The sequence below is a fragment of the Pseudocercospora fijiensis genome (assembly GCF_000340215.1).
Source record: "Pseudocercospora fijiensis CIRAD86 unplaced genomic scaffold MYCFIscaffold_3, whole genome shotgun sequence".
NCBI classification, from domain to species: domain Eukaryota; kingdom Fungi; phylum Ascomycota; class Dothideomycetes; order Mycosphaerellales; family Mycosphaerellaceae; genus Pseudocercospora; species Pseudocercospora fijiensis.
This window is the reverse complement of record NW_006921534.1, coordinates 1,701,693-1,723,481: the sequence shown is the minus strand read 5'-3', so window position 1 is coordinate 1,723,481 and position 21,789 is coordinate 1,701,693. Positions and strand designations below refer to the sequence as shown.

The following is a 21,789-nucleotide window of genomic DNA, read 5'->3' as shown; positions in this document are numbered from 1 at the left end:
GCGCTCATCGATGCCGTGGAAAAGAAGTACAGCAGCAACAGAGTTCGAGTAGAAATAGCAAAGGCTCCGAACGGACAGAGTTGTCTGCCCGTCACCCATGGCGCGCTATACAGACATGACAGGATCGACATGCTCGGTGTTCCCTCGCGCTATTACTTTTTCAATGCCGACAACTGGACCTTTGATCCTGATAAGCATCCAGATGCTGCCGATGATCCAAGTCTCAAAGGATGGAGATGTCGTCATGACCGGTGTCTGGACTCAATGGCAATCAGGCTCAAGCACTGAGCTACCCATAGTCTGGGCAAGAATGTTCTGGACCGAGAAAGATGTCATAGATGATGTCAAGCCTTTGTCGGATTACAGGCGACATGAGGATTATGAGCCATGGCATGATATTCGATGTCAAGTAAGCCAAGATTTGCTTGACAAGCTCGAGTATAAGTTAACTCGTCAAGGCAACTATCTTATTGGCGGTCGGATAATCCTGAAGGCATGCGGTGCGCCCATGCTGATGAAAGAATCGATGACAACCGGTACGACGAGGACGATGTCGAAGATGTCGCTCAGAACGACGACGATGAAGAAGGCGACGATGAGGAGGATGAAGAAATTGAAGACGAAGACGAGAATATCGTCTTTGAAGAAGCCATAAGACATATCTATGCGCGAAAGATTCTACTGTCTTCCCGCAGTCCGGAGAAGTATCCGATCTGGTCAGAGCTTTTCGAAGAGATCGCGAAGTACTTGCAGGGCAGGCCGGACACTTTGTTGCAGAAGGCACAGAAGCTCAACGAATCCCGTACTCTGTTTCCCTGGTTGGTGGAAATCGGACTACTGGGGCAGAGGAAGGACGGTAGGTGCCGCCTGGCCCAAGGCATGCGCAGCAAGTTCAGAGAGCAAGGTAGATAGCTCTCGAAGCCGTAGTCAGAAATTCGTTCTTCGGTCTTGTCTTGTCTCGCGGACTGCGGATTCCTTAACACAATAGATAGTGTCGTACCCTATCAATGAACATCTCCATCGATCGAGCGCTCGTGCGAGATCGCAGGTGATCACCGGATGGTAGAGGTGTATTTCATGTACATTGGCAGAAACAGATACAGATGCGCTGTGTACGAGAGTATTCCATCAGTACATTTTGAAGCCTCCAACTCGTCAACCATCAGTTTTCCCTAAACCAGATACCCGATCCAGAAAACGGGATATCCAGATAGAGACATGATCAGCACCACATTGGCAGAAATACGAATACGCTTCAGGACTAGCACTCAAAGCATTGGAAATAACACCATAACCGTTCAGGCCAAGGCGGCAAGGCCGAGCCGCCGAGGTCTATGTAGACAGTGGCGCTCAAATTATTAGCTGTTAGAGGCTAGCTGTACGAGAGGGTGGTACTGTACAAGAGGCTGAATGCTTAGCTTCTTTCTAGACCTGAAGAAGGACATCATCTGACTACACCATAACACTTACGGTATGATTTGAAACTCTGCTTCTCAGCTGTTTACAGATTTCCGCACAGCGGAGCGGCACAGGTAGGCATCCTGCTCTGTTTCTCTCTTTTGCCCCTTTCAGGTGTCGTTTTGCTTGCTATCATCTGGAGCAACCATGCGAACCCGAATCCTTCTTATTACGTCGGCCGTAGGCTTTACGGCGGCTCAATTGAATGCCGGCGCGCCAGGTAATGCGCGGGACAGCGCGTTCAATGGTTCTCAGCTGTGCAACCGGAGTTTCGCAGACGCCAATGCGGTATGTCATCCAAGTAGCACACTGACCACTCTCATCTTGACACTTCTTCGATAGACAAGTCTCGTCTCCTTTAATCCAGACGTGGGCACAACCAATTCGCCCATCAGCTGGGCAGGAACAGCTTATCAGTCATATAATTCCACCGGGAATAGTAACATTACCGAACTCTCCTTATGGTTTTCTCCAGGCAACTCGAATTTCTCCAACAACTACGACCTTGGCTACGATGCATGCTACTTGTGGATCAACGAATTCACACTGAACACCTTCGAGAGGGGCCAAAACGATTCTGGAGGGTGTTTGCAGGCGCTCGACGAGACCTGCGTGAACGACTTTCTTGATCTGACGAACCAGTATTCAGTCAATCTGACTGGGAACCCTACTTCCGCTCCAGATGGCAACCTTAACTCGACCTCGCTACCGACCGTCTGCTCCGACCTGGCTCGAATGCTTACGGAGAATTTCCCTGCGTCCTGCAAAGTCTTCTTCAACGAATCTCTGCCAATGTCGGTCAGCGGAGGACCACCTTCGCTTGGCGGAGCTCTTACGGGTAGCCAGTCGCTCGTGAACGAATCCATCTGCACGATCAACGGCAGCTACAGCTTGATGTGGTCGCAATATGGAGCCGCAACGCTCGAGAATTATTACTACGCCAATTACTTCGTGGCACCACTCATCACTGCTTTCATGCCTATAGCAGACTCCGCAAGGCCAATCACTCTGGCTGCTCCGAAATCTTTCATGACTTGTATACGCAACAATCGACTCAATCCTGGAAGCGAAGCTATACCACCAGCGCCCTTGCCTACACCTTTGGATACCTCATTTGGATCCTCGAATTCTTCTTCGAATTCTACGGGATCTGATTCGTCATCTGTTGCGAGTGGCAGCAGCGATGGCGGCGGTCTAAGTGGGGGAGCAATCGCAGGGATCGTTATTGGAGTGATCGCTGGACTTGCAGTGCTGGGAGGTGCGGCATTTTTTCTCTATCGGAAAAGAAAGGGCTCTGATGCAGCAAGAATGGAGGGCTCGAATGGATACGGTGGTCGGGAAATCAAGGAACTCGTCGAAGCGCCTCATAATGCCCCAATATCAGAAATGGATGCTGCAAGTCCAGCGGCGCAAGAGATGTCGAGTTCGAAAGGATGGCATGCAGCGGAATTGCCTGGCCAGGAAGGACAACCGGGAGGGAGCAGGAATCCTGCAGAGCTGTCCGGACACTCCAAATAGTAGCTTGGGAGGACGGGATTTTCCGTCCAGGTAATGACTTATAGACTAATGATATACCCAGCAATGATGTCTTTACACAGCTTGCTCGCTCTTGCGCCGCCTTAATTCGTGCCAGCTCCATCTCTCTGACACAAGAATAGGGTTCCAGGTGGCGCAATGCAGGGCCAGTCAACCATGGGAAGAGACCTTGATGGCAAGTGAGGCAATTCGACGTCCGAATGTCGAGACTGTTTGCCCCAAATTTGAAGGGATACATCTCTCCGATAGCGTCAGCATGACTTTTGACCTCTCCAGACGTACCCACCAGTCACGCAGCAAGGTAGCGCGAAGTAGCGGCTGGCTTCCGCATAGATAGATCTTTGTCGTAGCCACGCTTGAGGTCTTGCCCAGCTATGAGAGCTTGTCTAGTCGCGGACAGGATCTTAGATGCTCAAGACTCTGGCGTCCTGAACAGCATCGTCAAACGACGTGTAAGGTGTATCAAAGTCGACCATTCGCTCTTACTGAGCGAATCCGATGCCCAAAGAAGGGCTTCCAACACCTTCCCACAGACCATAAATCCTCTCTTTCTCTGACACCCATACCTCTCACTTCTCCTCACCACTCCGCTTCCTCCCACCCTTAATCTTCAAAATCTTACTCATCTCATCTTCCCCATCTACACCCTCCCTACCCCTATCCCCTTCAAGCTTCTTCCCACCGCCCCCAAAAATCTCCCTCCCCAACTGCCTCACCGTCCCACCCTCATCACCTTCAACTTTCCTCGCCATCCCATGCCGTCTTCGATGCTCCGCCAACAAACTCAACCCCTCGCCTCCAGTATCTGCATCTCTATGCCTCTGAGCATTAGCCTTGGCAGCTCGAATACTGGTTCGTGCATATACGAAAAGTATTAAAGCCCCAACTGCGGCTGCGGCTGGGGCTACGATTGTACGGGAATTAATCGCGCGGGGCACGTTGGGTCTGGCCGGGACAGAGGATTCTGTTCTCCCGGCTGGACCTTTGGGTTTGGAGAGGCGGCTGCCCATTTTTGCAATGATAATGTCTTGAGTGAGCTTTCAATGTTGGTGATGATGAGAGCTAGCTATGCTGAAGCTACCTATAGCCGCATCTTCCGGACCGAGCCGTACCCCACGGCCATGATTCATGTCTCACGTGCAGCGTAGATCATTTGAGAGTACGTCATCAGAGCTGATCTTCATTCGGTCTGTTCTCGATAGCGCAGGAGAAGGTCCTGATCCTTCGTTGTGTTGTCGACGCTGACACAACAGGGGATCTTCCTTCGATCTCATCATGTTGGAGAGCCGATGAACCATGACAAAGTGCAGACGAGGCGGTGATCAAGCCTTTGAGAAGCGTCAAGACAACACACCTGCTGACAACTCGACTTGCTGTACTGAGAATGATGCATAGAGGAGGCGACCAACGAGTAAATTATGCCAGTTCTGATTCTGCCTAAGACATTATACCGAAGTACCATTATCACGCGAGCTTCCAACTCTGCTCGCTTCGGCTTGTGGGATATATACAAGTCGTTACGTCGTCACAATCATCGGGTATCATGAAGGCACTGTGGCCATTATTCGGAGGTGATGCTGTTGGACTGCTCGCGATCGAAGCTGGGAGATCGAGCTCTTTTTCTGCTTCACTGCAGTACCGTCGCTGCTGGTTGATCTGGTATCATCGCTTTGCCGTGCTCGTCAAGTCGGATCACGGAATGTCGAGATGTATTGGCTGGTTTGGTGAAGTCGTATGCTGTTGCAGTCTGAACGACTGGTGTGTCAAAGGCATTGAAGTTGAAAGATTCGCCGCTGACTGACGGTGCTCGAGAGCATGGTTTTGAATCTTCTTGTGGACTAGCTGGCCGAGAGTCCCCTTCAAGAACCACAGTCATGTTGCGATGGGGTACAGGCTTGCGTGTTGCGTAGTACCCTGTAATTGGAGGACCAGGAGTCAAGGTGTCGAGATATAATGCTGGCGATGGTGCTCGAACGCTAATCTTTTCATCGTCCTCTTGTATGCTCACAGGGAAGTCCTGCAGGCTCACGGGACTTCTCGCACCACTCCAGATACCGGTCCTCGGCGACGGTGGTGACATAATTGAAGCACGCATTGAGCTTACTGGTGAGCTGATCCCAGTCGATGGTTCCATTGCGAGTGTTAGAGGTGAGCGGGCAGTAACGATATCTCGAGGACGTCTGCCTCTTGATGTCCGCGCGGTGGAACTGATCATACCGGTCATAGATCTCGTAGTAGACCGAGATGGTGGAAGTGAATTGCTGCACATCGATCTCTTTGATGTGGTAGTTGAACGTGAGGGTGGAGGCGAATAGCTCTGCATTGTCGATGCTATTGAACGACTTCGGTCAGGCGTCTCAATTGGCGACTCCAGCTCTACCATTCCTGGTGGTGGAGGTGTGACCTCGAATTGAATTGGAGTCGGCGGCGCTGAAAGGTATCCCTTCTTCCGCAAAGCAGCCTTCTTCCGTTCTCGCAGCGCATAGGTGAAAATCAAGGCTACGAGAACACAGGCGGCCAGCATGCCTGTGATGAGACCAACGACGAGCCCTGTAATCATGCTGGGCTGTTCGTATCCAGCGTCGTGAAATGAGTGTTTTGAGTCAGCGTGTCAGTGGGTCGGTATTAGTTTCAAAGAGAAGGAAAAACGGAGAAAGAGTCAGGGTGGAGCAGCATGCAATACCATGTTGTGCATATACAAAGGTACATAGCGCGGACAATTGTGCTTCGGCTCTCCAGCTGAGGCAGTTGACGGAGCCGTGGGAGGAGCGCCGTAATCACGGCTGGCGTAGCGATCTAATAATTGCGACTGGCGGTCGGAGTCTCACGGCACGTTCTCACTCATACCGTTGATCGTTAGGTGCGGCTAAGGCGCAGGGTGCGGCCATCTTGTGCTTGTTTTGGTCGAAGTTGACCGTTGCGGGCGTGGCTGAAGTGGTGAGGATCCAGAGCGAGGCGAAGCTTTTGGTGGCCTCAGAGCACGGAGGCGGCGACATGTCGACTTTCATCGGTTGCAGTATGCGGCACTACTGTTATAGTCAGGTCAGCTGAATTATGGCGTGAAATCAGAATGTCTGTCACAGGTGTATTGTAGCTGGAGGTGTTGCTGATGCGAGTCCGGATCAGGCTCGGAGCGTGGGCGTGGGCCTGCGGAGAGAGTGCGGCTCTGCGGCGATCCCCGTGCAAGGTTTGAGTTTTAGATCGTGCTTGGCGGCTTGGCGTACGTGCACGTGCAGCTCGATCGAACTTTTGGTACAAACAACGGCAGAAACCACCAGCACTCCAACATTGTCATCTCACTCACACGTGCATTCTGCTCCTCGAAATTACCACGGGCAGAGAGGGCCATCATGGAGGACGACTTGTTCGATGTCTTCGATGAGAAGCCGCAAGCGAATGGCGGCGCAAAGCACAAAAAGAGCAGGAAGCGCAGCCTGAACGGAGACATTAAAAATGGCAGCGCCGACGTGGCCATGTCAGATGCTGCGGCCATCGGACACGATCACACAGAGACGAAGGATCCCGCGAGCGGCAATGGCGCTGGCGCTGGCGCTGGCGCTGATACAGCAACACCATCCTCTGACGACCAGCGTGGCCAGAAGCGACAACGCCGCGAGAATGAGCCGGAGCCCATTGTAGCAGATACTTTCGAGACTGAGCAATCGCGTGAGGTCGCAGCCGCGGCGGGACTGCAGGCGCAGAAGGAAGACCAGGCTGTTGTATTGCAACACCAAGTGCGGCATCAAGTCTCACTGCCACCAGACTACGAATACGTGCCCATCTCGCAGCACAAGCGCCCAGAGGAGCCGGCGCGCGTATGGCCCTTCCAACTCGATCCATTCCAGGAAGTATCTATCGCTTCCATCGAGCGCAATGAGTCTGTTCTGGTCTCCGCGCACACCAGCGCGGGAAAGACCGTAGTCGCTGAATATGCCATTGCGCAATGTCTGAAGAACAACCAGCGAATTATTTACACCAGTCCGATCAAGGCGCTCAGCAACCAGAAATATCGTGAGTTCCAGGCTGAGTTCGGTGACGTTGGTTTGATGACTGGCGATGTCACCATCAACCCCACCGCCACTTGTCTCGTCATGACTACCGAGATTCTGCGATCTATGCTGTATCGCGGCAGCGAGATCATGCGTGAGGTTGCATGGGTAGTCTTCGACGAAGTGCACTACATGCGTGACAAGTCACGAGGTGTAGTCTGGGAAGAGACCATCATCCTCTTGCCAGACAAGGTGCGCTATGTCTTCCTGTCTGCCACCATCCCCAATGCCATGCAATTTGCAGAATGGATCACCAAGACTCACAACCAGCCATGTCACGTCGTCTACACCGACTTCCGCCCGACTCCACTACAGCACTACTTCTTTCCAGCTGGTGCCGAAGGGATCCATCTGGTTGTGGACGAGAAGGGGGTTTTTCGAGAGGAGAACTTCAACAAGGCTATGGCCGCCATTGCTGAAAAGGCCGGCGATGACGGGTCTGATCCCATGGCTAAGCGAAAAGGCCGAGGCAAGGATAAGAAGACGAACAAGGGTGGCAAGAAGGAAGGTCCGACAGACATCTACAAGATCGTCAAGATGATCATGATGAAGAACTACAACCCTGTTATTGTATTCTCTTTCTCCAAGCGAGAATGCGAGACCTATGCTCTGCAGATGTCCCAACTGGCATTCAACGATGACTCGGAAAAGCAGATGGTGCAAAAGGTCTTCGATTCCGCAATCGAGATGCTGTCAGAAGAGGATAAGCAGCTGCCACAGATCTTGCATCTTCTACCACTCTTACGCCGTGGCATTGGCATCCACCACTCCGGTCTTCTTCCCATCCTGAAGGAAACCATCGAGATTCTGTTCCAGGAAGGTCTCATCAAGGTCCTCTTCGCAACCGAGACCTTCTCGATTGGTCTGAACATGCCGGCGAAGACCGTCGTTTTCACCTCTGTGCGCAAGTTTGATGGTGTCACCCAGCGCTGGGTAACACCTTCCGAGTTTATTCAAATGTCAGGTCGCGCTGGTCGAAGAGGTCTCGATGAGCGAGGTATTGTGATCATGATGATCGACGAAAAGATGGATCCCACTGTGGCGAAGGAGATTGTCCGTGGCGAACAGGACAAGCTCAACAGCGCCTTCCATCTTGGCTACAACATGGTACTCAACCTTATTCGAGTTGAGGGCATCAGCCCAGAGTTTATGCTGGAGCGCTGCTTCTTCCAATTTCAGAATGCTGCTTCGGTCTCTGGACTGGAGAAGCAATTGATGGAGCTGGAGCAGAAGCGTGCTGACATGATCATTGAAGATGAGGCCGAGATCAAGGAGTACTACGATCTGCGTCAGAGCCTCACGAACTACGCCAACGATATGAAGAAAGTCATCAACCATCCACAGTACCTGACTAGATTCCTGCAGAGCGGTCGATTAGTCAAGATCAAGTACAAGGATCACGACTTTGGCTGGGGTGCGGTCGTCAACTTCACCAACGTGAGGCCTGGTCGGAATCAGACTGCAGAAGACATCCCATCCTCGCAACGTGTGGTGGTTGATGTCATCATGAATGTTGCTGCCGATGTGACTCCACCGGATCGCAGTCAACTCAAGGATGACCTTCCTCCAGGCGTTCGACCACCTGCACCAGGCGAGAAGAGCAAGATGGAGGTTGTACCCGTCATGAATGGTACGATTGACAGCGTCGGTCATCTTAGAGTATTCATGCCCAACGACCTGAGAGCACAAGAGCAGCGAAATACTGTACGCAAGGCCCTTGAGGAGATCTCGCGCCGCTTTCCAGATGGTGTAGCCATTCTGGATCCGATTGAGAATATGGGCATCAACGATGATGGATTCAAGAAGCTCCTCCGCAAGATTGAAGTCCTGGAACACAAGCTGCTTTCGCATCCTCTGCACAAGTCAGAGCGTCTACCTGAGCTTTACGACAAATACGCTGCCAAGGTCGAGCTCGGGACTGAGATCAAGAATCTTCGCAAGAAGATGACAGATGCTTTGTCTGTGCTGCAGCTCGACGAGCTCAAGAATCGCAAGCGTGTCCTTCGCCGTTTAGGATTCGTCAACGAAGCAGATGTCGTGCAAATCAAGGCTCGCGTGGCGTGCGAGATCTCTACTGGTGACGAGCTTGTGATATCAGAACTTTTGTTCAACGGCTTTTTCAACGATCTCACACCGGAGCAGTGCGCAGCCGTTCTATCTTGTTTCATCTTCGAGGAGAAGAGCGATGACGCGCCACAGCTGAAGGAAGAGCTCGGCAAGGCCTTTAGGGAAGTCCAGGCCGCAGCTCGACAGGTCGCCAAGGTCTCGATGGAGTGCAAGGTCCTTGTCAACGAAGAGGAATACTTGCAATCCTTTAAGCCTCAGCTGATGGAGGTCGTGTATGCTTGGTGCCATGGCGAGACATTCGCAAAGATCTGGTAAGTGCTCACCACCACTCAAATTTTGAAACTGCAAGTACTGATTGATCATGTCCGCAGCACAATGACAGATGTCTACGAAGGATCCCTCATCCGACTCTTCCGCCGCCTCGAGGAGCTTCTCCGCCAGACTGCGGAAGCTGCCAAGGTCATGGGAAGTGAGGAACTGAAAGAGAAATTCGAACAGTCTCTTACCAAGGTTCGACGAGATATCGTGGCTGCTCAATCTCTGTATCTGTAGAGCTACGGACACCACGATCGGATTACCACTCGATCCATATCTGCGTATGCTTTGCTAAGAGCAGGAAACATGGGCGTTTGGGCGTAGGAATAGAATTTGAAGTAGATAACGTGCATTTGATTCCAATGCCGTGGCGGGCATTGGGCATATGAGCTTCGCCGAGCGCTGACGAGATCAGAGCATGCTGTCATTGCACTGCGATGAAGATCTCTATATGGTGCTGCTGCGGAGCCTCGACCGATTACTGCTGCACTCTTCCTCTCGATTTCCACATCGAAATCTCTGATTCAGTCATGGGTTCACCTCTTCTCACCCCCCCTATCCTCCAACCCCTCAACCCCTCGCCCCCAAACCCCAGCACCTTTCCCCCATTTCCACATCGAAATCTCTGATTCAGTCATGGGTTCACCTCTTCTCACCCCCCCTATCCTCCAACCCCTCAACCCCTCGCCCCCAAACCCCAGCACCTTTCCCCCATTTCCTCATCCCCCAAAAATGCACCCACGAAATCTTCCTCGCAGGCTCAAGTCTCGCTCCATCAACCCTCTTAAAACTCTCCTCCGGCCTCGAAGAATCCTCAATCGCACCCCCCATCTTAACCTCCGTAGAACCCTTAGGAACAACAAAATCCTTCGCACGACATGTATCCCTCCCTTGAACCCTCTCCCACCCTCGAATTTCCCTCGCCGTAGGCCGATGCCAACCCTCTCCCTCACGCCCCCACCATCTCGCAGAACACATTTCCCATAACCTCGATTGCGCGCGTTTATACGCAAACCTTTCATCTTCGCCCGTGAAAGCGGAAGTTTTGGTGAAATCTGCGGGTCCGCGGATTTCGGTGGTTTCGTCGGGATCTATAGGTTTCCGGTTTTGCTTCCTCTCCTCTTGTAACTCTGCGTCGGTTTTTCCGAACGATCGGGCGAAAGGGTTGGATTTCGAACCGCCGCGTTCGCCGGGGGAGATGGGGGTTCCGTCGTCGAGAGAGTCGGCTCGGAGGAGACCTGCTAGGCGAGCGTGGGTGTAATCGGGTTCCGGGTGTGGTTCTGCGTAGTTGGGGTTTTGGGTTAGGATGTTGGGGCGGAAGGGGGCTGTTGCGTCTTGGTAGACTTCTGAGAGGGTTTCGGAGTAGACGCTGTCGCTTTCTTCGTTGGATTTCTGGATTTCTTCTTCTGGGAAGAAGATGTCGTCGGGACCTGCGGCTGCGGAGATGAAAAGTTTGCAGCGGGATTCGTAGAGGGCGTCGAGGAGGGTGATGAAGCGACGGGCTTCGTTTTTCATTAGCCAGGTTAGGATTGGGACTTCGGTGAGGATGAGGGTGTGGTAGCTGGATGCGAGAGAGATGTAGTCCGCGGGGCCGAATGTTGCTTTGCAGAGTTCTTCGAAGGTCCACATTGTGACGCCTTTGTAGGCTCGGGGGATTTCGACAACTCGGCCGTAGACATTCATGACTGCTCGAGACCAGGCGGTGGTGTCGATGGATTGGCCATCAAGAGCTTCTCTGATCGATGCTTCGGTCTCACGCTCCGTCGACTCTGGATCAGCCGTGATGATGTAGTGTTTCGGCATCTTGGTAGGAGTGAATGATGTGTCTTCAGGTGCACTTGCTTCCGAAGCAGTCACGTATCCGGAATCTGCGTCGTTGAAGTCGATGTCCTTGACTGGAGCAACACTGCCGCTGTCCATTCTTCGAAAGTCTCGAGCACCTTCCATCTCCCAGACTTCGCATCTCGCTTTCAGCACTTCGAGAAAAGCAGCAAACTCATTGTAGCCACCATACTTGCTTTCGCTCTGGCCTCTTCTCCTAAGGCCGAGAGAATATGCCCACGTTGGCTGCTGCGGTGCGGGCGCAAAGCCTACTCCTGCAGCTTTCGCAAGCTCCTCTGGCATTCGATTTGAAGTCGCCACAAGCACTCCGCCAAGCTGAAAGAATCCCGTCATGAGATTCGTCAAGATCTTAGATGCCACCCTATCCGGCATCTGAAATTCGTCTAGGAAAAGTATGGGACTGTTTTGAACCATATCCTTGGCCAGCCAAAGGAGAGAATAATCTTCTTCAGCGAAAGCAAGAGCTGACGGCAGTGAAGAGATCCCAGCTCTGCTTCGATCGACTCGCAAGGCTTCTAGCTTCGCAAAAGTTTCGAGCATGAATGTGTTGAAATGACTTCTTTTCTTCTTTCGATTGGGTAGACAGTCTGCGAAGAGATCTATGAGCATTGATTTTCCGGTGCCGACTTCGCCGTGGAGCATCAAGCCTTTTGGAGAATCCATCTGCACGGCCGATTCGTGGGAGGTCAATCGCCGTGTGAGGGCAAGAGAATCTCTTTTCTCTTTGGTAGCGAACCATGATCGCCAAGTCCCTTGCCTTGAAGCAGCAGCATCTTGTTTGGGATCTGTAATGCGTCTTTGAGATCCAATGGCTCGCGATATCTGGTCAAGCCTATGGGAATATTCTAGCTCGGGCTCGTAATCCTTTAAGCGATCGTAAAGCTTGGCCAGTTGTATAGCAAGGCGGTGTTGTGCCTGTCTCAGACGTCAGCATCGAGTGCACAAAAATCGGATCAGGATAGATTGTGTACGGGATCAGAAGCGATTGCTTTGGTAGCCAAGAGTGCTCGGTATTTCACTAGAGGATTTGTGATGGCAAGTCCGGTCGCCGCGCTGGCAGACATTTGACATGGTATAGCAGTCTATTATCTATGCATATGACGAAGGAAACAGGGGGAAATTGTATGCACATGCAAGAGTCTTGTGAGTGAAGTGAAAGTGGTGACCTCATTCTTGTGAGGCCTCGGCAGAGTGTCGCTTTACTTAATTTTAATAAAGACATCCATCAATATTTGGGTGGGCACGCCGATCTCGCCCACACTTGCCGACACGACACGTAGCATACATGCATGCTGTAGCATAGCCAACAACATCACTTCTTGTCCGTGTCGCGATCTCCACGACTCGAACAAGTAGCAAGTAGTACTGAAGATGGTATCTTGGGGAACGTAAGCACATCGAACGAGACACCCTTCCAAACCCTCCATCCACTGACCTCGCGCCTAGAATCCAGAGTCTCCTCCTCCTCGTCGGCCCTCTCCTCCTCCCGAAAGCCATCGCCTACTACCGAAGCCTCAAAAACCGACCACCAACCCAAATCAAACCCCTCCAGAAAAAAACCTCTTACGCACTAACAGTCCTCTTCACCTCAGGCCTGCTCGCCCTAATTTCCACCTTCCCCCTCTTCGCCCCAGAAAATATATTCCGCCTCACGGAATCCCGCCTGCACACGTCGGCGGGAGTCCTTCTGACTCGCCTCGCTTCTCTACGTCCTCTTACCCCTCAGGACGAGGAACTCCGCACAATCTTCGATCAAGGCGGGCTCGAAGCGAGATTACTGTACGCGAGATATGGACCGGATGTGGTGCTGAATTGTTCTTTGGGGAAGGCAGGCGAGATGGAAGCTGCGAGGAACTACTTGATTTACGCGATTCCGAAACTTCTCGCGCCGCATTTATTCCACCTGTTCGCGCTGGGAGTTGCGACGAGTGGGTTTCTCAGCGGTAGGGAAGGCGCGCGGTGGCGGACGATTGCGATTATTGCAGGACTGGGGTTGGCGATTGGGGAGACGTTGTGGATTGCGTATTTTGACGATACGCCCAATGTGCGCAGCGTTAGAGTCAACGATGTTAACTTCATACATTGGAAGATGGCCGTGTGGCGAGGTCTTGGGATTGCTACGACGGACGGGGTTTTGGGTTGGATCATCTGGCTCCAAGCTACCGGCCGCGCATTCTTGTCACCTACGCCCGCCGGCGAGAGGATTTTGGATCACGCACAGCGTCTCCAGGCTACGCTTGGCAAGATCCAGGCGCTAGGTGTTGTGAGGAATGGTACGGTCAGGGACGCCACGTCGAGGAAGAGGTTTGAGGAGTATTGGATGAAGGAGGGAGAAGTTATGAAGGATGCTATGGAGCAGCCGGAAGTTTTGACTGCGCAGAGGAACGCGCTCGCGCGAAGTGATGCTGGGAAAGTCAGTCGCGAGGCCGAAGCTTTTGTCGATGGTTTTCTGGGAGCTGTTCCGCCGCCACAATCAGTCGTCACATGAGTAGGTTCAGTCTCGCGAAGAGTGATGTCGGAATGAAGGATATGAAACGAAACGAAACGAATTCTCCCAAGTTGATGCGCTGAGGAGCTTCCAAGCCGCCCCTTTATTCTCAAAAGTGTCACAGACTGCTTCCTGGCAGTGATGTTTCCTTCCCAAAAAGCCATGCTCCCAAACACGTATGACAAACATCAAAACATGCCTCCCCTCGCCAAACAGATCTTCCACCTAAGTAAGCTATGCGAGATGGTCCCGTAAAGGACAAGATGTAGGTGCTGAAGCAAATGGGAAATCGTGAGACTTTTGGTCCAAGTATCTTGTAGAGAGTAGATTTGGTTGTTTTCCATGGCTCTAGGATCTATTCAAAGACTGAGCGAGGCCGTATACAATTGCTGACTGCTTTCAGCAACACATTCGTTGTAGTCTCCACACACACACACACAATATCTTATCAACTGGCACTTTTGGACGCCGTCCATCGTGCCACACACTCACAAATGCACGCCGTCAAAGAAGATTCGCTTCCAGAGGCGCTCGCAGTCTGTTCAGTCGAGAGATGCTGCAGCTGCAGCCACGTGACAGAGATAGAATGCCCGCTATCTCACTTTCCTCCAATTTTCCTGCTCGGGCTGCCGGCACTTCGGATGCCGTGAGCCTCGCCAGCAAGCATACTGTTTCTTCGGATCAACACACCATGATCAATGCCATCCACGTTTTCCTCCTCGATGTCAATATCCATGGCATCGCAAGTCCTGGAACCAGTGGACAAAGGTGGGCGAGCAGCGACGTCCTCGACATGTGGGACTTCCTCTTCAGAAGCGCTATGGTCATCATCCTCGTGGTCGCTAACCATACCGGGAAGATCGGTATGTGGACTCAAGTTGGCAGAATTGAGTTCGTGAGGCGAAGACATCTGGCTATCGATGTGCGACTCATGTGGTGGAGCAGGCGCCAATGGAGATGGCCGAGGCCGCTGAGATGGCTGACGAAATCCCTTGCGGCTGGGCGGACGAGGGAAGTAACTTGAACCACCAACAGTACGGCCAGCAGGGCCGAAAGGAGTCACAGGTGAGTTCGGATCGGAAGGTGTGTCTGGCGAAAGCAAATCCTCGTCGTGGAACTCGATCTTCGCACGCGCAGCGGCCACAGCTTGCTCGAGATCGCCACCCATGCCATGCTTACTCATGAAGTTGGAGAGGCGTGGAGTCTGGGAAGAAGCCTTGAAAGTACCAGAGCCGAACGAGGACGGTGCATGTCTGTTGACCGGTGCAGCGGGGATTTGAGGGACAGGCCGAGGCGCGACTGCAGGCAAGCCGGCTGGAGTGTTCATGGGATGCGTCAGGTTCCCATGAGTCTGCAGCTTGACAGGCGTTGAGACGGCTGAAGTGGAGATGCGGCTGACGCTTGGCTTCGGTGCGTGAGCAGCATGGGTCTCGGCCGGCAGATTTGCTTTCTCGTTCTCGTCAAGCAGTCGTCCACAGTCCAGCGCTGCAGCGTCGTGGCTCTTATAGTCGACCTTGTGAGCAATGCGACAGTGGTTCAAAAAGCCTTGAATGCTGCTGAAATTTCCCCGCAAGCAGTTGTTGCAAATAAGTTTGACAAGTTGACCGTCGGTGGATCGCTTGAGAACGAGAGGTGCAGATTTGTCCTTCGGTGGTGCTGGTGGAGGATAGTTCGGTATGCTGAGGTTCACGTCCGAACCTCTCGTACTGCTGATCGACTTGTTGAGCGGCTTCCGCACGTGGCCACGAGTCGGACGACCAGCGTTAGCTTCGGCGTAAGCCATGGCCTCGGGTGAAATTGAGTCGAAAAGAGGATCGTGTAGCAGCCACTGCCTGTAATGTCGCGAGTATGGACCATCGGTGACTCCGTGAGGTGGCGGGTGCGCTGGAGTCGAGTAGCCAGCCGGAGGCAGGATGGCGGGGCCAGTACCTTGAGTCACGGCAGACGATGGCTCACTGGTGCCTGGATACGGACGAAGCTCGCATCTCCTCAGCTGCTCGAGAGCGATTTGACACTTTGCAAGCTCCTGCTCAATCAAGCGAAGCTCGTTATGCTTCATGAGAATCTGCAGGTTGAATTCGTTCTCAATGACTTGCTGGAGCGGGGTCAGACTGGACATGCGCGCCGTCTCATCGTGTGCAGCAACAGAAATGGAGTGGTCCGGAAGAGGTTTTGTGGGCATGGCTTTCGGAATGCAAGGAGCTCGCGCCTCCTTTGGCTGTACCAGCGATGTCGGTGACGGGTTTTCAGGAGCTGGAGCAGGTGTTTCTCGCGGTGCCAGACGGTTCCAGGCGGGACTCGCTAGAGATGTGTCGTTTACCGAAGCTGGCATTTGAGCGGAGTGTTTATCTACAGCTGCGAAAGTCTGGCGCACAGACTCATTTTGGTGTTTCTTGACTGGCGGCATTTGCGGTGGCGATGCAGCATCCGAGCTGGCAGATCGCTTTCTCTTCAAGTCTTGAAGCATGGGTATTTCTACCATAGGTCGCATCTTGTCGAGAGGAGCCTTGTCTGACAACTTGAGGTTGTGATCGCCGCCCCATGGCAGCCGAAATATGCTCTGCATGATGAGCGCAGTGCTAGACTCTAACAAATGCAGAAAGGCTGCGTAGAAGCTTCTGCCTCCATCAAGCGCGCAGAGAGGTTTTATGCGACAATAAAGCGGGCTTATCGTTGTCGCATTTGAGTCGCAAGAGGTGGGAAGGAGGGTCAAGGTGTGATCGAGGTTGGAAGCGACCGGGAGACTTTTACAGCCTCTGGACACTCGCGGTTCGTGGTTGTGGTTGCGGCTGGGTGGTGCAGGTGTCGGTGTTGCTCCAGTGGGCGAGGTCGAAGGCGACGGACAGCGGAGATAAGGGCGCACACAGGGTCAAATGGGGGTGTGGAAGAGGCGGCGAGGCGTGAAGTTGTATGTATTAGAACGGGTGCTAGTAACACAAGACAAGGTGCATGGGAGAAGGAAAGAAGCGAAGCAACAAGTGTAGAAAGGGTTCGCACGGCGGATGAGGTTGGACGTTTGTCCCAGAGATGCGAACGAAAGACGATGGGAGCGGGAGGCACAAGCAGGACACGACAGCAAGGAGTGGGCCGCCGGGCTCAGCGCTGGCGATGCGGATTATCATTGGCTGGCGCGCAAGTCCTGACGCAGTACAGGCGGCAAAAGCTATTTTGCAGGTACCTCCATGCTATTTTGCAGGTACCTACCCTGATGTAGACAAGTGCGTACACGGACGATTTACAGTGTAATTCGACCTAATTTAGCATATCTGAGCATTACACTGCCTACCAATTCGAATAACTAGTAGTATAGCTGTCTATAGTAACGCTTAGGGTTAAGAAGGAGGCATTTCCGGAGGCTATAGATATATAAGACTTCTAGAACTAATTGCTATAACCTGCATACTAATAACTACGAGGGTACAGCACCGGCTGCTACTACTATAGACCTTGCTACTACTACTATAGACCTCCGCGGAGTAGAGCTATAAACGGTAGAGCTATAGAACCTAGTATATACTATTACTAAGTAAATACCTATTAGTTTGATAGTAGCGGAGCGGCACTAAATATAGTAGATTAAGTCGCTGCTAGTAGACCTATAGCCTGCGGTAGTATAGGTTAACTGCTATAGAACTAGATAAACTATCGCTTTAAGTAAGGCACTACTAGCGGTACTAGCGCTATTAGACGTTGTCGATTAAGTGCTATAGCGGCTCTTTAAATACTAGCTAGATCGTTGCTGATAAAGCCGTAGCGCTTAGCAGGCGTATAGACTAGCGGAGCTAAAGGTCGTAGTTATTATATTGCCGTACGACGAGGTTGTTAAGTAGATGCCCTCGTACGCCGTCTACAGCCTCTTTAAGAAGCCGGGTTTAACTAATCTACGTATTCGAAGCTAGAAGCCTCTCGTTGATTAGCACGGACGTATCTCCTAGTCGTTCTACCTCTTCTATAGCGGTTGTTTAGCAATACTAATAGCTCTTAAACCGGTCTCTTAAGCTTAATAATAGCCCTTACTAGCGCCGCGGCTTTGTCGATATGCTAGTGCCTATCGAAGTATATATAGGGGTCGAATTCGAAGGACCTAGTTAACTTAATAGTATCGATTATTATATGCTTACAAACGACACCCTATAACTTCTAAAAGCAGCCTAAGCATTAAGAGCGCTATTTACCTAGTTGCTTAGCAAGCTTAGCTATCTCTTCGTACGCTAATCTAAGCTAATTAAGGCCCTTCTATAAGGCCTTCCTATATAGCTTTGTATTAATATTAGCAAACTCCGGTCGGCGTAGTACTATAGGTATACCCTTCCGCTCTCGGCCTATTCGTACCTTAATCTCCGAGTACCTAATCATCTACTATAGCTTTAGCTTAAGGAAGAGTGTAAGGATGTTATACCGCCTACTAGTAAGCTACCTCTTTATAGTTAAGTAAGCGCCTTTAGCTCTAGAAGTAACTAACTGCCCGTAGAAAGGGAATTTGCGCTACTAGAAGCAGTATACTAGCTTATGCTTATAAGGCTAGTATTTACGCTAAATATAGTCTCGAAGGGCTACGAAGTAAGGGTTCTTATAGTTGCTAAGGAAGGCATCTTTAGAGTTAAATTCTTCTACTGTTTTAGCGTAGACGCAGGTCCGGAAGTTGTCTACGAAGGTAGCGCAGTCGGGGTCGTCTTGCTACTCATTCTTGCCTATCTCTTTATTAAGTACCTGTTTCTAAGGCATTAGCTTCCGTGCCTGCGCCTGTACGTTCTTAAATACATACTAGGCGCAAATAAGAGCCGGAGTGCGTAGATAGGTCTTATCGAGGGCATTTATATAGCTACAGTCTCGATTAGTAACCTATAGACTAGGCTATAGTAGATCGTACTCCTAGCAAATAGACTAGAAGTTCTTAGCAAACTACGTAAAGGCAGCTTCATCCTTATTGCCTATAATATAGTACCTAAGAGGGATTATATCTCTAGCTCTAGTACTAGACACGATGTTAAGCAATAGCCGATTGTACTTGTTTGTCTTATAGGTATTATTAATAATAATGTAGTCCGGATATAGCTTGTACAACTCGGCTATTTAAGGGTTGATTACGAGCAATTTGTCGAGTTTCCCGTTCCTTAGGTCTACCTGCTTTCTAAAGTAGAAACCTAGCTTAGTTAGCTGCTTAAATAGGGCCTTAAGGGCAGTTAAATTACCCTATACAGCCTTCCGTACCTAGAGCCTAACATTCTAAAGGTCCTTAACGATTTAAATGCCTATAGATAGTGTATTATAAGCAAGAGGGTTAAGTTAAGAAGGGAAGAAGTAACTAAATATTAACCGGCCGAGACTCGGCCGGTTAACTTCGAAGAATTCAACTTATAATCGTTGCTTTCTATAAACCTATATAACGTCGTATATATACTCGCATTAGCATTTAGATCGTCGACAATAGCCTTCTATATAGCCTTATTACGCTACCGCCGACGGTAACTCGCGAAGTCGCGCGTAGAATCCGCTAGACCGTAGTTATACGAGCTAACCTGCCTCTTAACTTGCTATCGACTATCCGGCTTTATAGAATCTATAGCCTTAATAGTAAGGCGCACTAGACACCTATAGCGCTTAGAGGTCGCTTCTTTTCTCTTCGTCTTAGCACTCTTATTAGTCGGTTTACTAGCTCCTACACACTATATCTAGCGACTAATAATCTTGCTACGAAGCTATAGGTTAAGCGCTCGCGATTTAGTCGTAGACTTAATATAGAGGTTATAACGCGCCTTTGCGGTATACGCGTAAACCTTACGCTTATATACCGCTATCGAATAATAGGTGTCTACTAGCACTAGCGCTAGTGGCGCTACGGACTTATTATCTTCTTCCTCGACCTCGATTTCCTTATTCTTAACCTAAGAGGCTAATTACTAAGCAGTCTATACTACTCTATTACTATTACTATTACTACTACTACTAGCAGCTTTACGATCCTCGTCTTCTTTCCGCGCCTGCCTTTCTAATTCGTACTTACGACGCTCCTTATTATTTAGATTATTTAAATCTACCTCTTCGTTTTTATTCTTACTAAAACTACTATCTCTAATAGGACTATTACTACTAGGTCTTAGATCTCCGAGGTCTTTAGTATCCTAGAAGAAATCGCTAGGTTCTAGTACGGACGACTCGTAAAGAGCTTAAGAAGCGGATATAGGTATATTAAGTAGTAAACAATACCTTAGAATCGCTATACCGTTGAATTATAAAGAATATAAGAATTTACGAAGTAGAACACGCGACGCGTCGAGCGCCTAGCACGCTATACCATTCTTAGCCAGTTTATACTGTCAAGCGTACTATACCCAGTGCGGATACTGCCTCCCCGATTCGGGTGGGTACCTGCAAAACAGCATGGAGGTACCTGCAAAATAGCTTTTGCCAGTACAGGCGTGTTTCGTTCTGCGCAAGAGCCACGCATGGGTGCCGGCGGCTGCATGCCCGTCGGAAGCTTGAGGAAGCTGGTAATCCTCCCCATTGGCCGGACGCGATCGACCTCCTCGCGTCCGCGCTGGTCGGGCGATCGTGCCAGACTGTTTTGGGCCATCAATATGACAATAATAATGAGGTGCCCTCACCCTCCCGTCACCCCTGAGAGGCGCACGGTAGAAGCTTCTGTCGTGCTTCCACTCCCAATCCCAAGTGCCGTGGGAATTTACTAGTAATACTATTGTAGGCTCTCACGTTGTTGATGAGGGCATGTCGTGGGTGCACAACAAACGACTCGCGAGCCAGGCTGTCGGCACATTTGTTTGCCGGGCAAGCATGCTGGAATGCGAAACGAGCAGCGCTAGGTGCTGAGAAACACGTGAGAAGCAATCATCACGCAACACATGAGGCTGAGAGCGTACGTGTCTGATGTCTGATGGAATCTCCGTACCACAATGATGTATACACTGCATCGTGCATGCCATCGCAGCTGATGCTTTCCTTGTTAGCATCGTCAAGCACAACTTCGTGAAGGCGAAAGAGCTATTATACAGCACGTAGTCAATAATTCGTGTCCCGCAACCCGGAACGCCGCCAGATTCTCGGCTCTACGCCGCCGCCATCAACTTCTGACAAGTCACATGCATCGCGTCTGCCTAATCTCCGCCGCCTTCCCTTGAACCTTCTGCGCTCACCAGCCTTTGCTCTCACGTGTAGCGTGTTCATCCGAGGCTGATATACGGACTTCGACCATAGAAACCGCCGCCCATGGCCCTCGACTCAACCACCCTCCACAACAAATACAACCTCCTAAACCTCTCAATATCCTCATCAACCAAAATCTCAAGCCGCACAACGGCCATCACAAAACATCTCTCTTCACAAAATAGCGACAGCAAAGAAAACAAAAAAGCCCTAATCGCCTTGACAGCCCCCTCCAAAACCGCGAGTAAATCAATCAGTATCGCCGAAATTTCGAAACGAGAATTTCTCGCTAAAGGGGAGAAATGCTTTCAGTATAATGCTTTGAGCTCGAAGATGGTTGAGATGCCACGGAAAGGGCATGTAGAGGATGAGGAGGAGGATGATGATGATGATGAGGCGTTTGAGCTGCTGCACGAAAAGGATGAGGATGATGAGAGAATGGTGAAGAGGAAGAGGAAGGTTCCTGTTTTGACCATTTATCTTGCGAAGAGTTCGGTTAAGGAGTTGAAGAGTGCTTATGGGTGAGTGTGACGAGGGTGACGGGATGGGATGGGAGTGTGTGGATGAGGGCTGACTTTTTTGGTGAAGGGAGCAAACTTGAAAAGCATCTCCACACATTAATCAAAGTGCTTTCGTCTACGCCCGGTCCCACTTGCAGGTTTTGGTATGGTTTCTACCATATGCTCTTGCTGAGAACGCATCGGAGTTATACTCATGGCTAGACTGTTATAGCTGAGTATCAACGACTATCGCTGAGCTCTTGCATGCATCCAAGGTATTTGCACGAGGCCTGAGATAGGCACAGGCGCGCGGCCATGGAGAATTGCCATGCAAAATTATCAGTCGAGCTACACCCTCTTCAGAATTCGGCGA

At 50.9% G+C, this 21,789-nt stretch overlaps 7 protein-coding genes across 7 annotated transcripts; 4 read left to right on the top strand and 3 right to left on the bottom strand.

Moving 5' to 3' along the window:
- Positions 1 to 50: 50 nt before the first annotated feature.
- Positions 51 to 951, top strand: MYCFIDRAFT_202862 (uncharacterized protein). The gene is made up of 2 exons (XM_007926462.1): positions 51 to 409; positions 459 to 951. The coding sequence occupies exons 1-2, from the start codon at positions 339 to 341 to the stop codon at positions 910 to 912; spliced, it is 525 nt and encodes a 174-aa protein (XP_007924653.1). The 5' UTR covers positions 51 to 338; the 3' UTR covers positions 913 to 951.
- Positions 952 to 3,398: 2,447 nt separating this feature from the next.
- On the bottom strand, positions 3,399 to 5,554 carry MYCFIDRAFT_173093 (uncharacterized protein; the record flags this gene model as incomplete). Its single annotated transcript, XM_007926461.1, has 14 exons — positions 3,399 to 3,475; positions 3,518 to 3,562; positions 3,596 to 3,835; positions 3,882 to 3,898; positions 3,933 to 4,031; positions 4,112 to 4,126; positions 4,158 to 4,172; positions 4,235 to 4,322; positions 4,349 to 4,421; positions 4,463 to 4,479; positions 4,524 to 4,608; positions 4,634 to 5,054; positions 5,086 to 5,311; positions 5,338 to 5,554. 14 exons carry the CDS (start codon positions 5,552 to 5,554, stop codon positions 3,399 to 3,401), a joined length of 1,635 nt encoding a protein of 544 aa, XP_007924652.1.
- A 790-nt stretch (positions 5,555 to 6,344) lies between these two features.
- On the top strand, positions 6,345 to 9,662 carry MYCFIDRAFT_202861 (uncharacterized protein; the record flags this gene model as incomplete). Its single annotated transcript, XM_007926460.1, has 2 exons — positions 6,345 to 9,421; positions 9,482 to 9,662. 2 exons carry the CDS (start codon positions 6,345 to 6,347, stop codon positions 9,660 to 9,662), a joined length of 3,258 nt encoding a protein of 1,085 aa, XP_007924651.1.
- A 405-nt stretch (positions 9,663 to 10,067) lies between these two features.
- On the bottom strand, positions 10,068 to 12,331 carry MYCFIDRAFT_134295 (uncharacterized protein; the record flags this gene model as incomplete). The annotated part of the gene is made up of 3 exons (XM_007926459.1): positions 10,068 to 10,516; positions 10,664 to 12,182; positions 12,239 to 12,331. The coding sequence occupies 3 exons, from the start codon at positions 12,329 to 12,331 to the stop codon at positions 10,068 to 10,070; spliced, it is 2,061 nt and encodes a 686-aa protein (XP_007924650.1).
- A 307-nt stretch (positions 12,332 to 12,638) lies between these two features.
- On the top strand, positions 12,639 to 13,837 carry MYCFIDRAFT_214585 (uncharacterized protein; the record flags this gene model as incomplete). The annotated part of the gene is made up of 2 exons (XM_007926458.1): positions 12,639 to 12,655; positions 12,714 to 13,837. 2 exons carry the CDS (start codon positions 12,639 to 12,641, stop codon positions 13,753 to 13,755), a joined length of 1,059 nt encoding a protein of 352 aa, XP_007924649.1. The 3' UTR covers positions 13,756 to 13,837.
- A 231-nt stretch (positions 13,838 to 14,068) lies between these two features.
- MYCFIDRAFT_214584 (uncharacterized protein) lies at positions 14,069 to 16,764 on the bottom strand. The gene has a single exon (XM_007926457.1). The coding sequence runs from the start codon at positions 16,319 to 16,321 to the stop codon at positions 14,354 to 14,356; it is 1,968 nt and encodes a 655-aa protein (XP_007924648.1). The 5' UTR covers positions 16,322 to 16,764; the 3' UTR covers positions 14,069 to 14,353.
- MYCFIDRAFT_207137 (uncharacterized protein) lies at positions 15,471 to 21,638 on the top strand (the record flags this gene model as incomplete). The annotated part of the gene is made up of 15 exons (XM_007926456.1): positions 15,471 to 16,398; positions 16,450 to 16,548; positions 16,576 to 16,583; positions 16,623 to 16,655; positions 16,701 to 16,733; positions 16,763 to 16,995; positions 20,034 to 20,429; positions 20,479 to 20,490; positions 20,514 to 20,520; positions 20,547 to 20,590; positions 20,621 to 20,633; positions 20,702 to 20,739; positions 20,810 to 20,929; positions 20,968 to 21,419; positions 21,443 to 21,638. The coding sequence occupies exons 1-15, from the start codon at positions 16,349 to 16,351 to the stop codon at positions 21,636 to 21,638; spliced, it is 1,734 nt and encodes a 577-aa protein (XP_007924647.1). The 5' UTR covers positions 15,471 to 16,348.
- Positions 21,639 to 21,789: the final 151 nt, after the last annotated feature.

Excerpts from the sequence above, each read along its gene's own strand:
- MYCFIDRAFT_202862 (XM_007926462.1), top strand. The coding sequence starts at position 339 with ATGATGTCAAGCCTTTGTCGGATTACAGGCGACATGAGGATTATGAGC. Across the intron at positions 410-458 it reads GGCATGATATTCGATGTCAA|GCAACTATCTTATTGGCGGT; the intron begins GTAAGCCAAGAT and ends TAACTCGTCAAG.
- MYCFIDRAFT_214584 (XM_007926457.1), bottom strand. The coding sequence starts at position 16,321 with ATGCAGAGCATATTTCGGCTGCCATGGGGCGGCGATCACAACCTCAAG.